General features: G+C 35.2%; 3 protein-coding genes across 5 annotated transcripts; 2 read left to right on the top strand and 1 right to left on the bottom strand.

Annotated features, from left to right (window-relative positions):
• The first annotated feature begins 252 nt into the window (after positions 1–252).
• Positions 253–8,114, top strand: LOC130805970 (P-loop NTPase domain-containing protein LPA1 homolog 2-like). Of its 2 annotated transcripts, XR_009040247.1 has the most exons (9): positions 253–622; positions 781–951; positions 2,380–2,672; positions 4,954–5,035; positions 5,529–5,948; positions 6,038–6,784; positions 6,950–7,057; positions 7,132–7,253; positions 7,472–7,559. XR_009040247.1 is itself a non-coding variant. In XM_057670833.1 (8 exons), exons 2-8 carry the CDS (start codon positions 784–786, stop codon positions 7,841–7,843), a joined length of 2,190 nt encoding a protein of 729 aa, XP_057526816.1. In that variant the 5' UTR covers positions 254–622; positions 781–783; the 3' UTR covers positions 7,844–8,114. The 2 variants fall into 2 exon arrangements, 1 of the variants encoding a protein (XP_057526816.1); XM_057670833.1 differs by lacking the exon at positions 7,132–7,253 and having other exon boundaries at positions 254–622; positions 7,472–8,114.
• A 3,204-nt stretch (positions 8,115–11,318) lies between these two features.
• On the bottom strand, positions 11,319–13,472 carry LOC130805971 (pentatricopeptide repeat-containing protein At2g28050). Of its 2 annotated transcripts, XM_057670835.1 has the most exons (2): positions 13,103–13,472; positions 11,319–12,998 (listed from the first exon to the last, which is right to left on the bottom strand). In XM_057670835.1, the coding sequence occupies exons 1-2, from the start codon at positions 13,183–13,185 to the stop codon at positions 11,960–11,962; spliced, it is 1,122 nt and encodes a 373-aa protein (XP_057526818.1). In that variant the 5' UTR covers positions 13,186–13,472; the 3' UTR covers positions 11,319–11,959. The 2 variants fall into 2 exon arrangements, with proteins under 2 accessions (XP_057526818.1, XP_057526817.1); XM_057670834.1 differs by having other exon boundaries at positions 11,319–13,466.
• Positions 13,473–14,487: 1,015 nt separating this feature from the next.
• LOC130805969 (SNF1-related protein kinase regulatory subunit beta-3-like) lies at positions 14,488–18,226 on the top strand. The gene is made up of 3 exons (XM_057670832.1): positions 14,488–14,863; positions 17,355–17,444; positions 17,519–18,226. Exons 2-3 carry the CDS (start codon positions 17,418–17,420, stop codon positions 17,843–17,845), a joined length of 354 nt encoding a protein of 117 aa, XP_057526815.1. The 5' UTR covers positions 14,488–14,863; positions 17,355–17,417; the 3' UTR covers positions 17,846–18,226.
• The last annotated feature ends 1,007 nt before the right edge of the window (positions 18,227–19,233 follow it).

The raw sequence follows: 19,233 nt of genomic DNA, 5'->3' as shown, positions 1-19,233 counted from the left end.
TTGACCCCTACTAGGTTCAGGTATCAGTTGGGAGGTTTATTGACCGCACGCATCCTCTTTACTCCCTTCTTGAGGAAAACAAGTATGATTAGTCCGTATCTTTAAAAAAAAAACCCCACCCAAATTTGCCTTATGTGGGATATTGAAATTGTCCTTTACATTTATCTTTTACCACGTACAAAGCCTCTCTCATCCAACCCCAGATGGGCCCTACATAAGGGTTCCAGATTGTCAAAGCAGTTAAGGATGATCTAGTCTTTTCCAAACCCATGGACTTACAAAGCCAAGCAACAGCAGCATAAAGGAAGGGGTTTTGGAATTCTGATTTGCCAGTGTGGGCGGGCGGGCGCCAAACTAGAGATAGAAAGAGAAACGGAGAAGAACACTAGACTCAGACTCGATTCGACTCGTGTTGACTTCTACCCTACGATGCGTGGCTTCAACTGACATCTGATAATGGGGATCAGAGAATTCGCTACACGAGTCAATGGCCGACAATTACATCCAAAAAACTTTCAATATGATACTACATGCATTGATTTTGAATCCTTTATCGATTCTTTCACAGCTCTGTTAAAACCCTAAAAACTATCATAGATTCATCAAACACAGCTTTTTGGAGGTACAATGCTTTATGATCTTTCATTTCTTTGGTTTTTTTATTTGATATATTGCTTTTTATATCCACATTGTCGATTTTTTTGATTCAATGATAGGATTTGGTTAAACTTTTGGAGTTCAGTGGTTGTTTTGATTGTTATTTGTTTTCTGGAAGTGTAGGAAATGGCAGAAGTGCATAAGGTTTTGTATATTGTGATTGTTGATGGAGATCACAACAATAAAATGGAGAAGAAAGGTGATAAAATTGGGAAGGAGACGTTTCGATATACTCGTTCTGTGTTACAGAGTACTCTTCAACTCATGGGATGCAAAGCTCGCCATGCTTTTAAGGTTAATTGTTCTATCATTTATTTGATTCATGATGATCTAGTTTTTGCGTAGTTTTGGTGTTAAGTGACAAGTGAACTTAATTTTTTTAGAATTATCTTTGAAAACAAATTCTACGTTGGATCAATGTGACGTATTTTGCTAATCATGTCACAAATAAATGATTTATAGTTGGCTTTGTACTGTTTTTGGCCATTTTGAGCCAATCATAAATTTGAAAAGCGGATTAGCCTGCGAATTATTGGTACACTGCTTTGGATTGTTCTTGCCAATTGCTAGCTTTTGGATGTGGTTAATTTGATTGGGTGTGCTAAAACTCCATTAATTTAGCTTCAAAATAACATTTGTATAGGGAAAGTAATTGAAGGTTTGAGATTCGTAGTATCAGATTCTGTGTGTTTTATGTAGGGCTGTACTGCATCTAGGAAATCAAAATGGGATGGTTTTGAAGTAATGGATATTAATTGAACTTTTGGCTTTATACTCTAAGCTGATGTTGCCCTTTAATTTTCTTGGCCGGATGCCAAGTTATTTTTACTTCTCTTACTATTCAACTTATATTTGGATGAAAAGGGCACTCACCTTTCAAGGGCCAGGCGTGTTAGGGGTTGCAACTTGCACTTATGGCTGTCTATTTTGTGCTGTTTCAAGTATTTAAGGATTAAGAAAGAGACGGAAAAGATTCTTTATTTTTCTTTTGCACTCTAAACTCATTTTGTTCTTTTTGTATGATTGGATGATAGCCAATGTTCTATTTTTTTTCTCTTGCATTTTTAGCCGCCTGTGACTTTTTTTTTAGTTGTATTACAAATATTTGAGGATTAATTTGAATAAATGTACTTAAATGGTTATGGAAGCTGAACAGGAATCTGTAAAAGTTCTTGCTTAATATTCCCGTGATGAAAAGGACTTTTGTGATCTGTTTATTTATTTTGTCTTGGAATAAGGCTGGTAATTAATTTTCTAAGAGATAATACTCAGCTGACTTAGTTTCTTTGCAATGATGATGGTGTATAAACTATAAATAAGTTAATACAGAATCATGTTCGGAGACTGAAGTGTCTTAATTCATTATTCTCACTGTAACTAGTGTTTATAAAGTCATCTCTTACAGTTACATAAATATCAATTATTCAGTTTTAAAGTGTGTTCACAAATTTGCTGTTTCTTTATGCATCAATAAAACAAGCTATTCCATCATCTTTATGATTTTTCTTTCAGATTAAAGGGACTTTTTTGTGCAACCAACTAAAACAATGGTTTTAGTATCACTATCATTAGGATGCTTATCATTTTTGTGGGAGGAACTTTTAAAATTGTTATGAGTGAAATATTTCAATCTGTTTTAGTGTGTATTAATTCTCTGTTTCCTTCACTTAAATATTTGATCAGAATCATTTAAAAATGCTTAATTTGTCTCCGATCATTTAGATTAGCAAACGGGTTTTTGAGATTGTGAAATGTCGAAGCTCAAGTGACGCAGCAGCTAGTGTGGATTTGTTTGGAGATGAAATGTCTACTTGTGGTCGTCTTGGCAAAGCTCAGGTGGGCAATAATTTAGATATAGAGGGCGGTGGAAATAAAAGTTTATCGTCAGAGTCATACAAAAGGCGCACAACAGTATTCATCAGGAGAGGGAAATTCTTGGATATTGTATGTGAAGCCCTATCAGAGTATAAATATGTGGGCCCAAATCAAAGGGAAGATTTGATTTTGGCTTGCAGGTATGTTTACATTTTTGTTTTTTGTACCAAGCTGCATTGTTTCTCAAGCTGTCTTTTCTCAGAGTTGCAGTTGCCTTTGTTCTGGTTGGGTCAATGCAAATTGTGTACTTTTGAGTTGTGGCATATTATCATCGATTTGTGAGGACATTTGATAAGTTATCCAGCAATTGCAACTAGATGCATTTCTCACAAATTCTTTTGTAGCATACTTAACTGATTTGAAGTTTTGTTTTGTGGTGCTTGCTTTTCTTTTGGAAGGGATAATAGACATTTGCTTTATCTTTTGTCTTGTTCAATTTCTGTGATTTAGTTTGATGTCTTGTTTGGTTTTCATCTGTGTACTCATTGTGAAAAATGCGGTAATGGTTATGGGTGTGGTTACGGACATGGTGATACGACAACGGGAATTCAACCATGAAACATCGTTTGGAACAGTGCAAAACACGGTATTTTTGCACCTTTACTATGTGGGTAATAGCGGTTTGGTAAATTTGAACATTTACGATACGGTCGATACTATGTGTGTATTTCCTCAACTTTCTGTTGTTGGTCTATAGCTCTCTATCTGATTTAAATCTATACTTTTCAATTATAAGATAGGCCTAGGAGAGAGACTTTTTATGTTGTTTGGGAGTGAGACCTTTCACAAGTGGTTCATCATATTTGAACAGGTCATTCAATTACCTCTTAACTCAAAACTGCAAAAGTTTATTTGCTAATTGCTACATGATTTGAAGAAGATTATATTGTTATTTGATTTGGGAGGAGGGCTCCATTTTAGAACCAGACAACCAGTACACCTCATTTACCTCAGAACAGCCTAAGGATCAAATGTGTATTTGATAGAGAATACTAAATTATCAATGGGAATATGGGATGGAGGGAGTATGCATAATAGGGAAAAATGGTAACAATACAGTGATGCATTAACATAATGATGTAATTATTACCAAATATCCGCTAAAAGCAGGAGATATTACATGAAACGACCAAAGATACGGTTTTTTTTTTTTACATTTTTACATGGGAAATATAGGTTCGGCCTTTTTGGAAATCTTTAGAACGCGACTGATGCAATGCTTTGCAACCTTGTTTTTACACTATGGTATGCATTGCCTTATACATTCATGTAACAGTGGTTTGCTTCCCTTTAGTTGATGATGTAGTGGTTTTGAGATTAATTTGGGAATGCTATGATGAACTTCTATAGAGTTAAATCTTTATATAATAGTGTACTCCAATCTCATACCTTAGTACTAAAGAGTCTTTTAGTTTGGAGAATCCTTTTTTATCATTGTGGTAGTATTTCGAGGACTTCTGTGTTCTATTGTTTCCTTCGACTAATTATTTTCTATTAGATGGAGATGTTGTGTTTTTGTTTCTATGTCTTGACTTTAACTTACTATTTGGCCATTCTCCTTTTCGTCAATTGATTATAATGACATCCCTAGGGATTATATCCGATATCAATTGTCTTTTTCTGGTGTAGTGAGCATCATTTTTCTTATTTTTATCTTGTGAAAAGTCTTCCATCATTTAGTAATGGAGTTTATGAAAATAGCAACACATATATGTGCTACTCTAATACTGCTTATAAACCATGTTCTAGTTATATTTAAATGTTTGAAGGTTAATTCCATATTTTTATACCCACATTAAGGAGAATTGTAAAGAACACTTTTCCGTTTTGGTTAACATCAAAGGTTTTCTTAGGCTTTTTATATGCGAGCATTCATTTCACATGTTTGCGATAAATTGATTCACAAAATAGACATTCGGTTTTCTATGGTGTATCATTTTTGACTTTTAAACTATAATCATATGCCAATCATCTCAATTTAGCAAGTTCATGTTTTTAAATAAAATTTGAATTTGGCTATTGTGTAAAGACGATTGAAACATTCATTAGTCATTATATGGAAGGTTGGTTGGAACTTTGAGGAGCTTAGGATAAAAAGATTGGCCAAAAGGACCTATAAAACTTTTTTTGAAGAATGAAATTAGTAATTGACTATAGTTAGAAATGAATGGAGGAGATGAATATATGTGGATAATCATAGGAATTGATTTCCTTAGTTGTAAATCAGTCCCAGTTAGGGACAAATAAAGTATAATCTTACGGAGGATCTCTCGTTGATTTGATGTGGTTCATGTAGCCACCTTGATATGTTGGGATTGGGATTAAGGTTTTTGCATTGTTGTTGATAAATGTTTTTAATTCAAACTGATTTTCCTTTCCATTTCCTATAATTACTTAGCTTGAGGTTTTTGTTGATATCAGAATTCGTGAAAGGAAGGAATCCATGGCAATCTTGTTGTGTGGCACTAGTGGCTGCGGGAAGTCTACCTTGTCTTCGTTGCTGGTATGTACTCTAACTTTAAATGTAAAATGACTTCTGTATTAACATATTTTCTTGCAAGTCCTGGTGTGATATAATTTCTTGTCATTTATCTTGAAACAATCTGCCCTCTTGTAGTATGATGTGTTTAATTAATTTGGTTGGTGTCTTTAAACTTGATTGTAACTTACTTTTGTAGTTGGCCAATTTTCATGCAATGTGATGTTTGTTTGGTATTTGTGCATTTGAGTGCTGTGGCACCATTTTTAGCATTTCTCTCCTTATATTGTCTACGTGAATACTGAATGTACAGCACAATACATGATTGGAATAGATGATTATGATGCATGAGAAGCTTTCTTGTGCTATATTATTATTTGTTGTTGTTTGAACATGATTACATTATTTGAAGGGTATCTTATGCTAGCTTTCAATGATATTTGTACCCACCAAATATTTACACTGAGTGCTGCCAACATTGCTGCAAGTGCTAAATTGCATTTTTCATGGTTCATAGGGCAGCAGATTGGGTATTACTACTGTTATATCGACAGACTCTATAAGACACATGATGAGAAGTTTTGTTGATGAAAAACAAAATCCGTTACTGTGGGCATCAACCTATCATGCAGGGGAATACCTGGATCCCGTTGCTGTTGCAGAAGCAAAGGCTAAAAGGAAGGCAAAGAAGGCTGGAAATACTAATTTGTTTTCAAAAGGATTGTCCGATAATTTTCAAAATGGGAAAACTGATCATCAGAAGCTAGATGTGGCTTTAAATAGTTCTGAGTTGATCAGTTCAAAACAAATGGCCATTGAGGGTTTTAAGGCCCAGAGTGAAATGGTCATAGAGAGTCTTGATCGGCTTCTTACTGCATGGGAAGATCGGAAAGAGTCAGTTATCGTTGAAGGGGTACACTTGAGTCTTAATTTTGTGGTGAGTAGAGGGTATTTCAGTTCTCAATGAATGAATTTGTGGTGCTCAAGTTTTTTAGGTACTGATATTGTCTTGTGCTTTCTTGGCAGATGGGGCTTATGAAGAAACATCCTTCTATTATACCGTTCATGATATACATAACTAATGAGGATAAACACTTGGAAAGGTTTGCGGTTCGTGCAAAGTACATGACCTTAGATCCTACAAAAAATAAATATGTAAAGTACATTAGAAACATTAGAACAATACAGGAATATTTGTGCAATAGAGCTGACAAACATCTTGTCCCAAAGATTAACAACACTAACGTGGACAAAAGCGTGGCAGCAATCCATGCCACAGTTTTCAGTTGTTTAAGGAGGCGTGAAGCTGGAGAGCAGCTGTATGACCCTACCACTAACACTGTAAGTGCTGTCTGTGAGGAATTTAGAAATCAGTGTGCAGCAGATTCTCTGAGTTCCAAAGGGATGTTTCAACTCATTCAAAGGCAGGGTTCATCTAGACATTTGATGGCTCTTCTTAACAATGACGGCTCTGTTGCAAAGGTTTGGCCAGTTAATTCTATTGACTGTAAAGGGAACCATGTCCTGGGTCGTGGTGCTGATACCGAGATAGGAACTCCTATGTATGGACCATTGCACATTGGTAAGGCTGAACTGGTCAATCTGCAGTTTGGTCACTTTGGTTTAAGTGCATGGCCTAGTGATACTGGGGGCACAAGCCATGCTAGCAGTGTTGATGAGTCTAGGGCTGAGTGGACTGAAATAGATACTGGCAGCAAATATTACTCTTCCTGCTGCAGTTCTCCCCATATGTCCGATGGACCTGCCAAAGAGGTGATTCTTGTAACTGATTGGAGTTTCAATTAATGTTGAAATTAATTTTGTTTTTCATATTCATTTTGGTTTCATTAGTATGATTGCACCTTCAATATTTCAAAAAAAAGAAAAAAAGAAATCCATATCAACCTTAGTTGAGATCGAGTTATCTAATCTTTACAGCTCAAGGAAGAGAGCTCAGTTTCCGGCAGTGATGAAGAGGTTGATGATCCACCCGAGATGGATAGTGATGAGGACTTGAGTGATGGTGGCGACCACACTCCTGAAGAGGTATGTACTTATTCAAATAGTTTTCGCAGCTGTGAAAATGATCCTGTAGTTTCATTAATGATTTTCTACCGCAGAATTGCAGCCATTTAGACTAAATGCTCTTACTGTTTGAAATGGTCTTGATTTGTCTACCTGCGATTTGCAAATGGTGATTTCATTCAGGCAAAACTGCTTTAACCACCATGTTCTGGCCAATGTAAAATAATTCGCCTTTTGAATTTGCGATTCGCTTAAATTCGCCCAAGAATAGCCCAAAACTGACCATAATTCGCTTATATCGATTCGTGATTCTCGAGGAGATTAGCGAATCATGTGACACTGGTTCTGGCTATAAGGGTGCTTATTTACACAATATTGCTTTTCACCCTTTTGTTGAAGAAATGTCCTACTTACCTTAAAATGTTCTCTTTCCAGATTGAAGGGTCTGTTGATGAGGAATCGACAAAGTCAGATGAAGAGTATGATGACTTAGCAATGCAGGATAGCCAAGAATGTGGCTACTTGTCCGACGATGATGAAGATAACTCGAATTGGAGCAATTTGTCAGCTCTTGTGAATAATAGTAAAAAAGGGGATAAATATCGGCTAACTCTCGACATGTTTTTGAGGACTAAAAGTGAACCTCTGTCCGAGACATTGGATTCATATACTCCTGTGTTTGCCAAGAGTGATAAGAAGATCCAGCAGGGAAATAGTAGGCTGAGAAAACGTTCTCTCAGCATTCCGACCTTTGGGAAACATGGAAATCCGGCTGAGGCTGTAACACCTGCAGTGCCGGAGCCTTAATCGCAACATTTTCATTTACGAAAGTCTAACCCAACAGTTTCCAAGTGTTGTCACTCTTTTGGTGACGTCTTGTTGATTGCCTAGATAGCTTTTTTCTGTTAGGGCCTAGGGGGCATGTCACATGCAGACTAGTGATATAGCCTGTCTTAAATGTACAGCTGATATCTGCTTGTATCTTCAAAACTTTGTGCCATCTCGGCTGTTAATAATAAGGTTTTGCATGTATGCCATTATGTCACATTTTGTTTATAGATAAAATAGGTTTCTACAAGTGAACGCTTGTTCATTTCTTTGAAGATTGTTTTCGATCGACGACAGATGCTAATTGCTAAGGTATCATCTGATATTTTGACAAAATAATACTTAAACTGAGATGATTCAGCATTATAATGAACAATGACATTAGGTCTCAAATTTATCTACATAATTCTCAAAACTTCATGTTCGGTACTTCTAGTTTACTTGCTTCATTAATTGTTAAGAACGAGCACAGTAGTAGTAGAATAGGAAATTTAAGTTTTACCGGGTAATCCATCAAAAAAGTTCATAACGTTTTGATAAAAACCGACATAGCTAATGAGTAATGGCCATGTTCTTCTCAATTTCGGCCAGTCTTGCCTCTCTTTACAAGTGGTCGATACAACATTTCCGGTTCTTGGAACCCATTCCATTGCAAATGACGCATCTATTAAGAGATCGATGTAGACGTCCTTTGACCTTGTTATGTGCTTCGATTGTTATGTGCTTCAGTCAATTGGAGATTAGAGAAACATCTTAGATTTCAAGCAGAGGGTTCCGAGAAGGATGACTGAAACAACCAATCCACTGACCTTGCTAGTCTCTTACACCAAAATCTGTTTGAAGAATACGAACGTAATAGGCATATTTTGAAGCGTGGGGACAAAAGTAAAAAGGAAAGGGGGACAAGCTCAATTCAAATCTTATAAGTACAAATGTAACATTTGAGAAATTAATAATTTAAGACGAGTGAGTTTAAGGGAATTATTAGTGCGAGAATGATCTTAAATACACATGACATAAAATATTCTCAATTAAATTTCTCTCTTCTTTTCCTTTTCTTTTAATGAAAAAACAAAACAAAACAAAACCAAACCCGCCTCTTTCTCTCTCACACTCGAATGAACTCAAAGGAAATCAGGCAACCATTTTCTTCTTCCTTCCATTCGTATGAACAAACCAAAACTCCAAGAACACCTTCCTCCTTCTCTGGCCATTTCCCTCTGAAAATGGCAGACTTTTGGTGAAATTCTTCAAACAAGTCGATCATCTCCTCTCTTGGTCCCTGAGATCGTGCGCCCAAGAACCACCACTATTTTTCGGTTGTTACTCTTCATAAACAACTAGCAACAGCCCCATTTTCCAGCTGATTTTGGTGCCTTTTTCCAGAGAAAAACCGCAGCAAATCAATCCATCTCTTCTCCACAAATTCGGTTTAGGTATATCACGCTTTTCCTTTTGAATTTGTGTTTTTTTTAGGTTAATTAAGGCTACAAACCGCAGCAAGTTATTGTTTATGTAATCCTTTCTCTTTCTATTATATAATATACTATTGAGCAATTCTTATATTGTTCTTTCTTTGGGAACCAGCATTTGTGTTAATACCTATCAAGATTTCCTTTTACCATGAAAATAATGAGAAACCTCAAGAATTATTATATGTGTGTGTTTACTTTTAATTAAATGGATCTAGTAAGAGATTGTGATTAAGGAATTTTGGGGAAGAATTCTAAAATTAAATGTAATTTGGATTTTATGATGTATAAATGGTAAACTGTTGAATGATGAAACAATTTGTTGGAATTATTAATTAGTATGAAATTTACGAAGATTAGAATATCAATAGGATGTTGGATGTAGAAAGATTATGGAAATTTGATGTTCTTGAATATTAGGAGATTCTTGCGAAATTACTATTGGTGGATAAATATTTGCTGTTATTAATCAAAATAGTTGGGTAATTGTAAGTGTTAGATATAACCCTTGAGTTTATATCATTGGATGTTCTTGAAAGTATCTAGGGTTCGTGTGGAAATCATTAGTTGAATGGATAAATTAGCTGTATTCTTCTATCTGGATATTTTGTTATTCTTGTTTGGTTTCTTGGTTTTGAGTTTAGATGAACCTAGAAGTGTTTGTTGGAAGTACAAAGGAAATTGTGAAGACGTATGATCTTTACAAGAATATAAGCTAATCTAAAGCAAGGTTATATATTTTAATGTTATTGGGGGTTGGAGTTAGAACTTGCGCAATCTTTGAAATGAGAAATATTAAAATAGAAGTTGGAACTAAGATGCGGTCATAGGAGGAGATGCAATGTGTTATATGAACCTAGTTTGTAGTATCGAACGCCTTGTTGTGATGATATGTTTCTTATGCTTCAGGAGGCGACATCATCGAGGAGCCCTTCTGGTGATCGCGGAGAAACACACTTAGCTCCTTGAAGCGTCCTTGGTGAGTAGTAATAGTCCCTAAAAAGGGGTCTGGCCAGACTACATTCTTGAAAATAAACTTTTTACTAAAGTTCTTTTGAAATTGAACATTGTTGAGACAAATATTGTTGTGAATACTTATGTTGAGACAAATAAACTTTGTTGAGACACAAACTAGACTCCCATAGATCTAGGAAACTGATGTTGTTTTTAAACATTTGTTTTGAATTACTGTGTTTTATAGTTTTGTATTATTACTTCTCATTCAGTTTAATCTAATCCCTTGTTGTTTCCATCTTTCAGTGTGTTACAGATCGAATTCGGTCGGGAACGATGGGATAGCAGAGTTGATTAGAGTTCCAAGGATGTTATATTGAGCTGAGCACGAATTTTGTAGTTTTGTATTTGGCTTTGGTAATTGTATATTAGTTTAGACTGTATTGGTTATGTTGGACTTTCATAGAGACTTTTATGATTACTTTATGATTTAGATAGATGTTTGGGTTGAAAATTAGCTGATTTAGCTATATTTTAGAACTAAAGATTCATTTCCACAAGTTTTAGAATTGAGATTTGAGTTTCTTGGGAAGTAAACCCCGTGATGACCTGTTTACTCAGTCAACGGTAAGTTGAGTTGTTACAACAAATCAATACAATTCACATTAGCATAATGTAGGGGAAACGTGGGGACTTCGTGTTTGTTCGAGATTTTGCAGTTCAAGATTTCATTAGTGAAGCAAAAAACGTTTTTCGTGACACACACCAACAACTTGCCATTGCCAAAATCCCAAGGGCTCTTTCCAAGGCCAAGTTTGGCCAAGTTTGTGAGAGTAGGATATTCATAAGCTTATCATGGTAATGACAATCACGTTGTTTCCGATCAACCTTTGATTGCAAACATCATCTGTAACTTCTCATGAATAAGAAGCGTAAATAATTTAATGAGCTATTTTGCTATAGTCCACACATCGCACTTTAAATTATCTTGTATAAGCAACCCATGACCACACAAAGCTAGCACACAAAATGAAACGAACCGTCACATTTTGAATTTAGAGTTCATCAAAACATTGAATCTTTGGTATGCAATTTAGCAATGTTCACAACATCACTATGTTAGGAACACTCAATTGTACTATCACTTCAGAAATTAGTCATCGATCGTCTATTAGACGGCAAGGAATGGTCACAAAAGCATTGACGGGCATATGATTAATCCATTCCCACGGTTTTTGAACACGAAACACACCTCAAGCAGATCAAATTTACAGGATAGAAATGGAAAAATAGCTCCGATGCACATTTGTTTTTGCTGAACAGCCAATTTACTTCCGGTTCCCATCTATCTACATCAATTTGTTGAAGATGGGTCAAATTGTAAGTGTTAACTTACTTTGTATGTATAGCCCGCGATTATCCAGGAACTCTCAGCTCAACATCTATCATATCATGGGATATACTCATACAACCCCTCAAAAGGTGCTTCTAAAAGAGCTCAAAACACATTCAACTACTTTTGATACTCTTTTTACCTAAAATACAGGTAGACTGAGGGAAGGGGAAGGCTAGCGGAAGGGGTCAACGAGGATCGTACCCAGGAGCTTATCCTATCATTATGCACATCCATCCTATTCTCGTTTTCCATGTCAAGCCGAGCTCCTTACAATCATACGATTTTTCTCTTCGTTGTTATTGATAGGAGCTCGGTGTCAAAAGAGTTCGGACAAAAGTCTAGGTAGGGATAGCAATTCATTCTCAATATACACTTCAAATCCTCAAACTCTTCCATCATCCCGGCCTTTTCACATCCATCTACTAAAGCATCAAGCACAATTTTATTCACCTCACTTCCCTTGTTTAGCAATTCAACAACCAACTCCTTTAACATACCCATCTCTCCATCCTTGCACATACCATGGATCAAACACTGATATATACCATCACAAGGATCAATGTCATTTTCTTGCATTTTCCTAAGCAATGACAACCCAATGCTCGTAAAGCCCAACCGACAACACCCTCGAATGACTATATAATACACATGTGTATCTACCTCAAAACCTCTACCTTGCATCTCCAAAAGCAATCTCTTTGCTGCATCAATCTTATCACAACTTGAATAACCCTCAATTAAAAGCTTATAAGTAGCATCATTAAATTCAATTCCTTCTTTCTCCATCAAACACAACACTAAATCCAATTCCACAAATTCCCACCTTCTTAAACAAGCATCCACTAAAGTATTGAAAGTAATAACATTAGGACTAACCCCTTTCTTGATCATCTCCTCCACCAATTCTCTTGCTATCTTCAATTCCCCAATTTGACAGAACCCACGTACAACAATTGTCAATGAAAACACAGAAACATCCATGGCAGTATCCACCATTCGACGAAAAAACTCGAAAGCTAAATCGACCTTATCATTCTTAATTAAAGCATATAAATGAACAGAACAAGTCCTCTCATCCCTCTCAATTTCATTTTGAACCATATATTCAAAACTAGAAATAGCCATATCAAACATTTCATGATCAGAATACATCTTCAACAACATATTCAACAACTTTGTAATAATTTTGGATTCCTTGCAATAATTTTCAACCCAAGATATGAAATCAGCAAAGGGGTACCTGTAATTTGGACCAAGAATGAGTTTTTCCAACAGAATTTCAGCATCAGAGAACATCTTGGATTTTATCAGCCTGCAAAGTACAGTAAAATGGGCATGAATATCAGGCTTGAATGATAATTTTGACTGATTGTGAAGGACAATATTGAAGATTCTCAAACAATCAAAAGTTTTAACCTTTGGGTCAGAGATAAAGGAGTTGAATTGATGAGAGGAAAGGGAAGAAAGGAAAGAAGAAATGGTATTGTGGGTAGAATCATATAAGGTTGGAGATGAGAGTGTAGCTGAGTTAATTAGGGTTTTAATGGGGGTTTGTTCATATTCAAAGGAAGAATAAATGGCAGAAGGAATTGATCTTTTAGCTGTTTTTAGGGTTTTCAAGAAATCCTGGGCAGTCATTTGGATGTTCAGAAATTGAGATTCTGAGTGATGGTGGAGAAATGGAAGAACACACGACGTTTTTTCAAGTACAAGGATAGGCGGAGCGAAGAAAAAGACTTAAATCGAACTTAAAATCATAATCGAAATCAACCTGCTCATGATGTTTTCATAATGAATTAAAGTTGTGTTTTACGTTTAGATGTTTGGGCGACTTTCTCGGAGAAAAAAAAAACACAGATTATTATCTAAAAGTAATTGTAAAAAAAAAATTCTCAAATCAATTAAATTTTAAATTAAGGTAACTATAATTTGAACTATTTCATTAAGTAGGATCGTATGCAAGTTTTGAAAAAAATTAAATTTTTGGTTAATTTAAGTATTTTTCGACTGAATTTCAAAATCTCTTGGTCAATTAGGGTGATCACGATGTTTGTTTTTTGAAAAAAAATGTCATTACGTTGGGTAAGAATAACGTAAAATTAACAAAAAAAAAATCTTCCCTTTTGTCTATCACGTGAAAAAATTGAAAGGTCATGGTCACTCTATAGATTAAAAAAAGATTATGTACCACATAAATAGGCCAAAAATTTAAAATTACCACATAAAATTTTCTAAAAGGACGTATAATTTAGAAATTCTAACTTTTGCCAAACTTAGTTCTCTTCTCTTGAAAGCAAAGAGCTTTGCTAACATTGTAAAATAGCCTCTTGCCAAAAATTTTACTCCTTTCTATTTCTTTTTCTCTATTTAGAATATTCAACCTAAGAAGAGAAATAATTAAATATAATTTTCGAAAGATAATATTAGAAGTTAGAATATATTAATACGAGATATTTATTATAATTTTATGATACGAATATAAAGATATTAAAGCTCAAAATTATTTTAAACATTGTAAAAAAGATAAATAAACATATAAAAGAACGTAATGAGTATGAAATTTGCCTTCTGCCGCTCTCTAAGAATGCTTTATAAGTGTATACAGAAGCTAAAAGTCAATAAGATAAGCCAATATTCCTTTTTTGCACACATATAAATGGCACACTTTTACTTTCGTTCATCTCTAATTACTCTCTTTTTGTACACAAGTAAATGCTATATTTTTTATTTTGGTTCGATTCTAATTTTTTTCTCAAATTTTCAATTAGATACTAATAGTAATAGCGAATTAGCGAAACTAGTTTTTTTTTTTTGGGCAATTCAGCATATGTACAATTTATTGGGAATTGAGTATTACTTTGCTTGTCCATCACAATTCAAAATTGACATTCCAATTTTTTTTGGCAACATCAGATGGCAATTCATTCCACATCTTAACTTACCTATCAGACACGAATCATCATAATCAATTCATCGGCATATCAATATCATAATCAAAAAGGGGGCAAGAGTAAGAGACGAAGTTGAGCAGAATACTAATTGAGAACTGGGATTCTTGGAATTGTGCAACGAACCGTTTAAATCGTTTCCCAACTTCTCAGATGATGTTCTTCACCCCACCATCGAAGCATCACTGACAAAGCTTAGATATTCATCACCCACCATTCTCACATCACGGTATCCCTTACCATTCTTTATTTTCTGGTTACTTCCATCATTTGCTTTCATTCCGTTTGATTACAGTTTATTTGAATTTTTTTTTTAGTTTTTTCTTGAATTTATTGTGTAAGGTAATGGAATATTGTTGTTGCTTTTGTTGGGGTATTAGAATTAGGGGAATTTGGATATTAGGGTTGGCTTTTTGTGTTATTTTTGGTAATGGGTGGCTTTTTGTGTCATTTCCCTTTATTTTATTGGGTTTCTAACAGTTTATTTTGGTTTATTATCATGATCATGCAATGATTTTTGGGCATATAAGTTTGTAAACATTGAGTTCTGCATTAGCATGGCAAATAAATTGTAGAGCGTTGCAGAGATGTGACTTCTGGAGAGGAGTAGCATAGAAATTTTGATCCTTTTTAGTCAGGAATATAAAATTTAGGTTAACAAATGTGTATATGTTAGGTTCTCTTGATGTCCTGGTCCATTGATGTGCTTAAGATATGAGACTTAAGGTATAGGACTCAAAGTCTCTCATTAGTCATACTCAGTGTAACGTAATTCGCTTTTTGAATTCGCGATTCGCTCAAATTTGCCCAAGAATAACCCAAAACATACCATAATTCGCCTTTTCGATTCGCTATTCGTGAGGAGATTAGCGAATCATGTGACAGTGGTCATACTGGGGTTAGTGCTTGAGTCTCACATTGGTGGATCGGGACATCAGTGTGGAATTCATATAGGATGAGGTGTCACCTCCCCTTAAGCTAGCTTTCGTGCGTTCACTCCAATTGTTCTTTCTCTCTCTGTGAATTGTTTTGTCCATTTTTGGATCTAAGAAAAACCTTGTAGAGATTGTTTGATTTGTGAAAAGACTTTCTAAATCTGTCATATTTGATGTGTATAAAGCTGCATTGCAAATTTCATGTTCACTCAAATTTGTATTTCAATGGACTAAATTTGGAATGACTCATTGTTGCTCTATGCTACCCTTTTACTGTGCCCCTTGCTAACTTCTGATTGTACTTCTTTACCTAGCCTTTGTTGGCTTTAAAACTTGCATCTTTTTGTAGAGATTGTGTACTATGTTTTGAGTTGTTCAGTTACATTTCTATGTATTTATTTACGATGAAATTTAATTTTTTTTGATGGAGACATTCGTGCAAAAATGTGGTTTTGGTCACGAATCACGATTACAATAATGGTCACACACTCATACTGTCTTAGTGCTGCATATATATGGTTTTATCCTGCCAATTATCGCCAAGACCATGAATAATACCTAGAAGCGGTCTAAGATGTGGTTACACCTATGCAATGCTTGTAGGTCGTAACATTTGTTTGCTACAGTTAAAAACCTTTAGAACTTGGCCTATACGATACAAATGCGGCCTTGTTTTTGCAGTTGATGGGGATGGACTCATTATATTTATGTCACTCATTTCTTTTAAACTTGTTTGGTATTTTAAAATCATCTTCTCCTTGTGAATCTCTTACCCATCAAGTCGAACAGTTATGAAGTTCCCTCTACCTTATCGTTTTAACCATCGCCAGTCCCTTCTATTGTTACCGCCCAAAAAGTACCTCTGTTTCGCTCGGCTCCACTCCTTTATTTACCACTGAGTATGAGCATTATTGCATGAGTGCCCCTGCCATTCAGATGTGTCACATTTTCTTTGATGACTGATGTGATAAGGTTGAGATGATATACGTCCTCTTTGTACATACTCCAGAAGTTGACTGATGATCCCGTTGCAGAATAGGCTTAGGATGTTTATAAAACAATCTTCATTTCTGATTTTTGAGGAGATTAGCATTCCTTTTCACTTTGCAAATACTCATACATACGTTTGATACTGCATGACCTTTTAATTATAGTTAATGACACGTGGATCAAAATAAATGACGTGGGGGGGTGAAAATACGTTTTGTGCAAGAGCTTCATACCCTCTTTTGAGTGTCAAGTTTCTTCCGCTGCTCACAAATACTAACTTGATAGAAGATTAAGAGTAACACCGGTATAGCACAAAACAATGCCAAAAATGGTTCATATATTTATACTGGTATCTTGTCACTCCTTGACAAATCTTGCTGGTTATGTTGTGCACCTAACTGTTGGTTATATGTCATAATTATTATTATTATCGAATGCAACTTAGCTTGTGTTGGTCTGATCGTTGTGATTGAATTGCTTCTGTTTTCCTGTAAATTATTCATTCTTGCTTGAATACTATTTTACTCAACATGAAACTAGTGTGGCTCTCAAGTGTTAGATTTGCCTATTTGTTAAAAAAAATCAGTATTCCGATCCAAAACAAAGGGTTGAAGATCCGACATGTAATGAGCAGTGTAAAATAATTCGCCAGTTTATTTGCGATTCGCTCAAATGACCCTAAAATAGCCCAAAATCAATTTCCTTGTGAATCCAAGTAACATAGCGTAGACATGTACAACCTTTTGGATGTTCTTACGTCTTCAAATTGTACTGAAAAGCAAGTACTTTTTGTAGGTTCTTCCCTCAAAACAGCCTTCTGTTTATGAGACTTCATCTTTCGGATTTTAAGTCCTCAACATGAGCACCGCATACAGCGAGGAGCAAGTAAGCTCGATCGTTGGAGTTTCATTTTAGAAACTTAGTCTACTAGGTTTTGACAAATCGACAACATTGTGCAGGAACACAGTACCATAGTAGGGTTTGAAACTCCCGAATCACCAAGCTCAAGTTATGCCAATGTATTCCCAGGAAATGAAGATGAGGCACACGAACCAACTCTTCTCCCGCCACACTTGCACCATACGTTGTTGAGCTGCCCGACAAGTACAGAAACCTCTGGAACATTTCCCCTGCCTCAAAATGTGATTCTAAATCATCTATACATCGAGAACAGAGTAGCTCCAAGATCTGTCGTTGCACTCGGTTTTACTCATCGCTTCCGGTCCAAGTTTGTGACCGTTGTTCTTTACAAGCCTGTCCAGAGAAGGGGGAGCAATGCTAATTAGGAATTACCATTTTTTCTCGATTTTTATCGGGATTTTCTGTACTTCATCTCTTAGGGCAATATGATTATTAGGATGTTTCCCTGGTAATCAAATTTTCCATATGTATGATGGTTACACTGTAGGACTTCAGGATTAGCTATTAGCATCATATACAAACAGTTTACTATTCTTCATAAAATATTGTAAAAGAAAGAATTTTATGATAGCCTTTGTTGTACTTGTTCTTTAAGTGAATATATTTAAAAATATAAAATAATATACAAATTCTTGTATGAGACGGTTTTACCATGAAACATACCTCATACTTACATTAAATAGCTTAATAATAGAAATTTTTAAGTTATGGGCTTCTGGTTTTGAGATTATCTCACCGTGAGATGGTCTCATACAATATGTGATGGGTCTAGCTAGATTTAGATGGAATTTTAGATCCTTACTCGTGTCGGTCTAAGATAATTTTTGAGTTACTTGTTTCTAATTTAAAAAAGTTTAATTAGGTCTAAAATAAATTTACAGATTGAATCAAGATAAACGGGTTTAAATTGATATAAAATAAGTCGAAAAAATGAAATAGATAAGATAAATTATTAAAAAACGCATGAAATAAGACGAAAATCAACTTATTTCTAAAAATAAGCGTCTAATTTTCTAACCTGAGGTTTGGTTCTGTTCGCAGTTAGTAACTGCGAACATGTGCTTAATTTTTTAAAAAGACAAAGAAGTTGTTCCCAGTTAGTAACTGGGAACAAAGCTGTTGATTTTTTTGACCCTGCGAACACCATTGAGCATAATGACCTGTTAGTGACTGCGAACAGGGTCAAAAAAATCAACAGTCCTGTTCGCAGTTACTAACTGCGAACAGCTTCTTTGCCTTTTAAAAAAATTAAGCACCTATTCGCAGTTATCCAAACCTCAAGTTTGAAAATTAGATGTTTACTTTTAGAAATAAGTTGATTTTCGTCTTATTCTGTGCTTTTTTTAATAACTTATCTTATCTATTTCAATAATTGAAATAAGTCTAAGTTGGTCTTGCGAGGTGTCATCGGTCAAGTCTGGGGCGAAAGTGGGTCTACACTTGAAAACGTTAGACACATACCCATTTATTTTTGTTGGACCTAAGACTAAATACTAATACAAATCCATTAGGTTTCAAAAGACGTGACTCAAAAGTTAAACTCTATCGAATTACATGTGATGCAAGTCTAATCATCATCATCATCCTACTCAGTGTATTCCGTTCATAGAAAAACTAAACAGGGTCTGAGGAGAAAAGAACGGCGGCAACTCATACCCATAAAAGAGAACGCAGCCAAAAGAAAATAAAGAGACGTAACTATACAGGAAAGATAAACTAAAGCCTATAAATAAATTAAATAAGTAGAACCAAC

This window comes from Amaranthus tricolor, chromosome 2 (genome assembly GCF_026212465.1).
Source record: "Amaranthus tricolor cultivar Red isolate AtriRed21 chromosome 2, ASM2621246v1, whole genome shotgun sequence".
Classification (NCBI taxonomy): domain Eukaryota; kingdom Viridiplantae; phylum Streptophyta; class Magnoliopsida; order Caryophyllales; family Amaranthaceae; genus Amaranthus; species Amaranthus tricolor.
The sequence above is the reverse complement of the archived record's forward strand: the minus strand, read 5'-3'. Positions and strand labels throughout refer to the sequence as shown.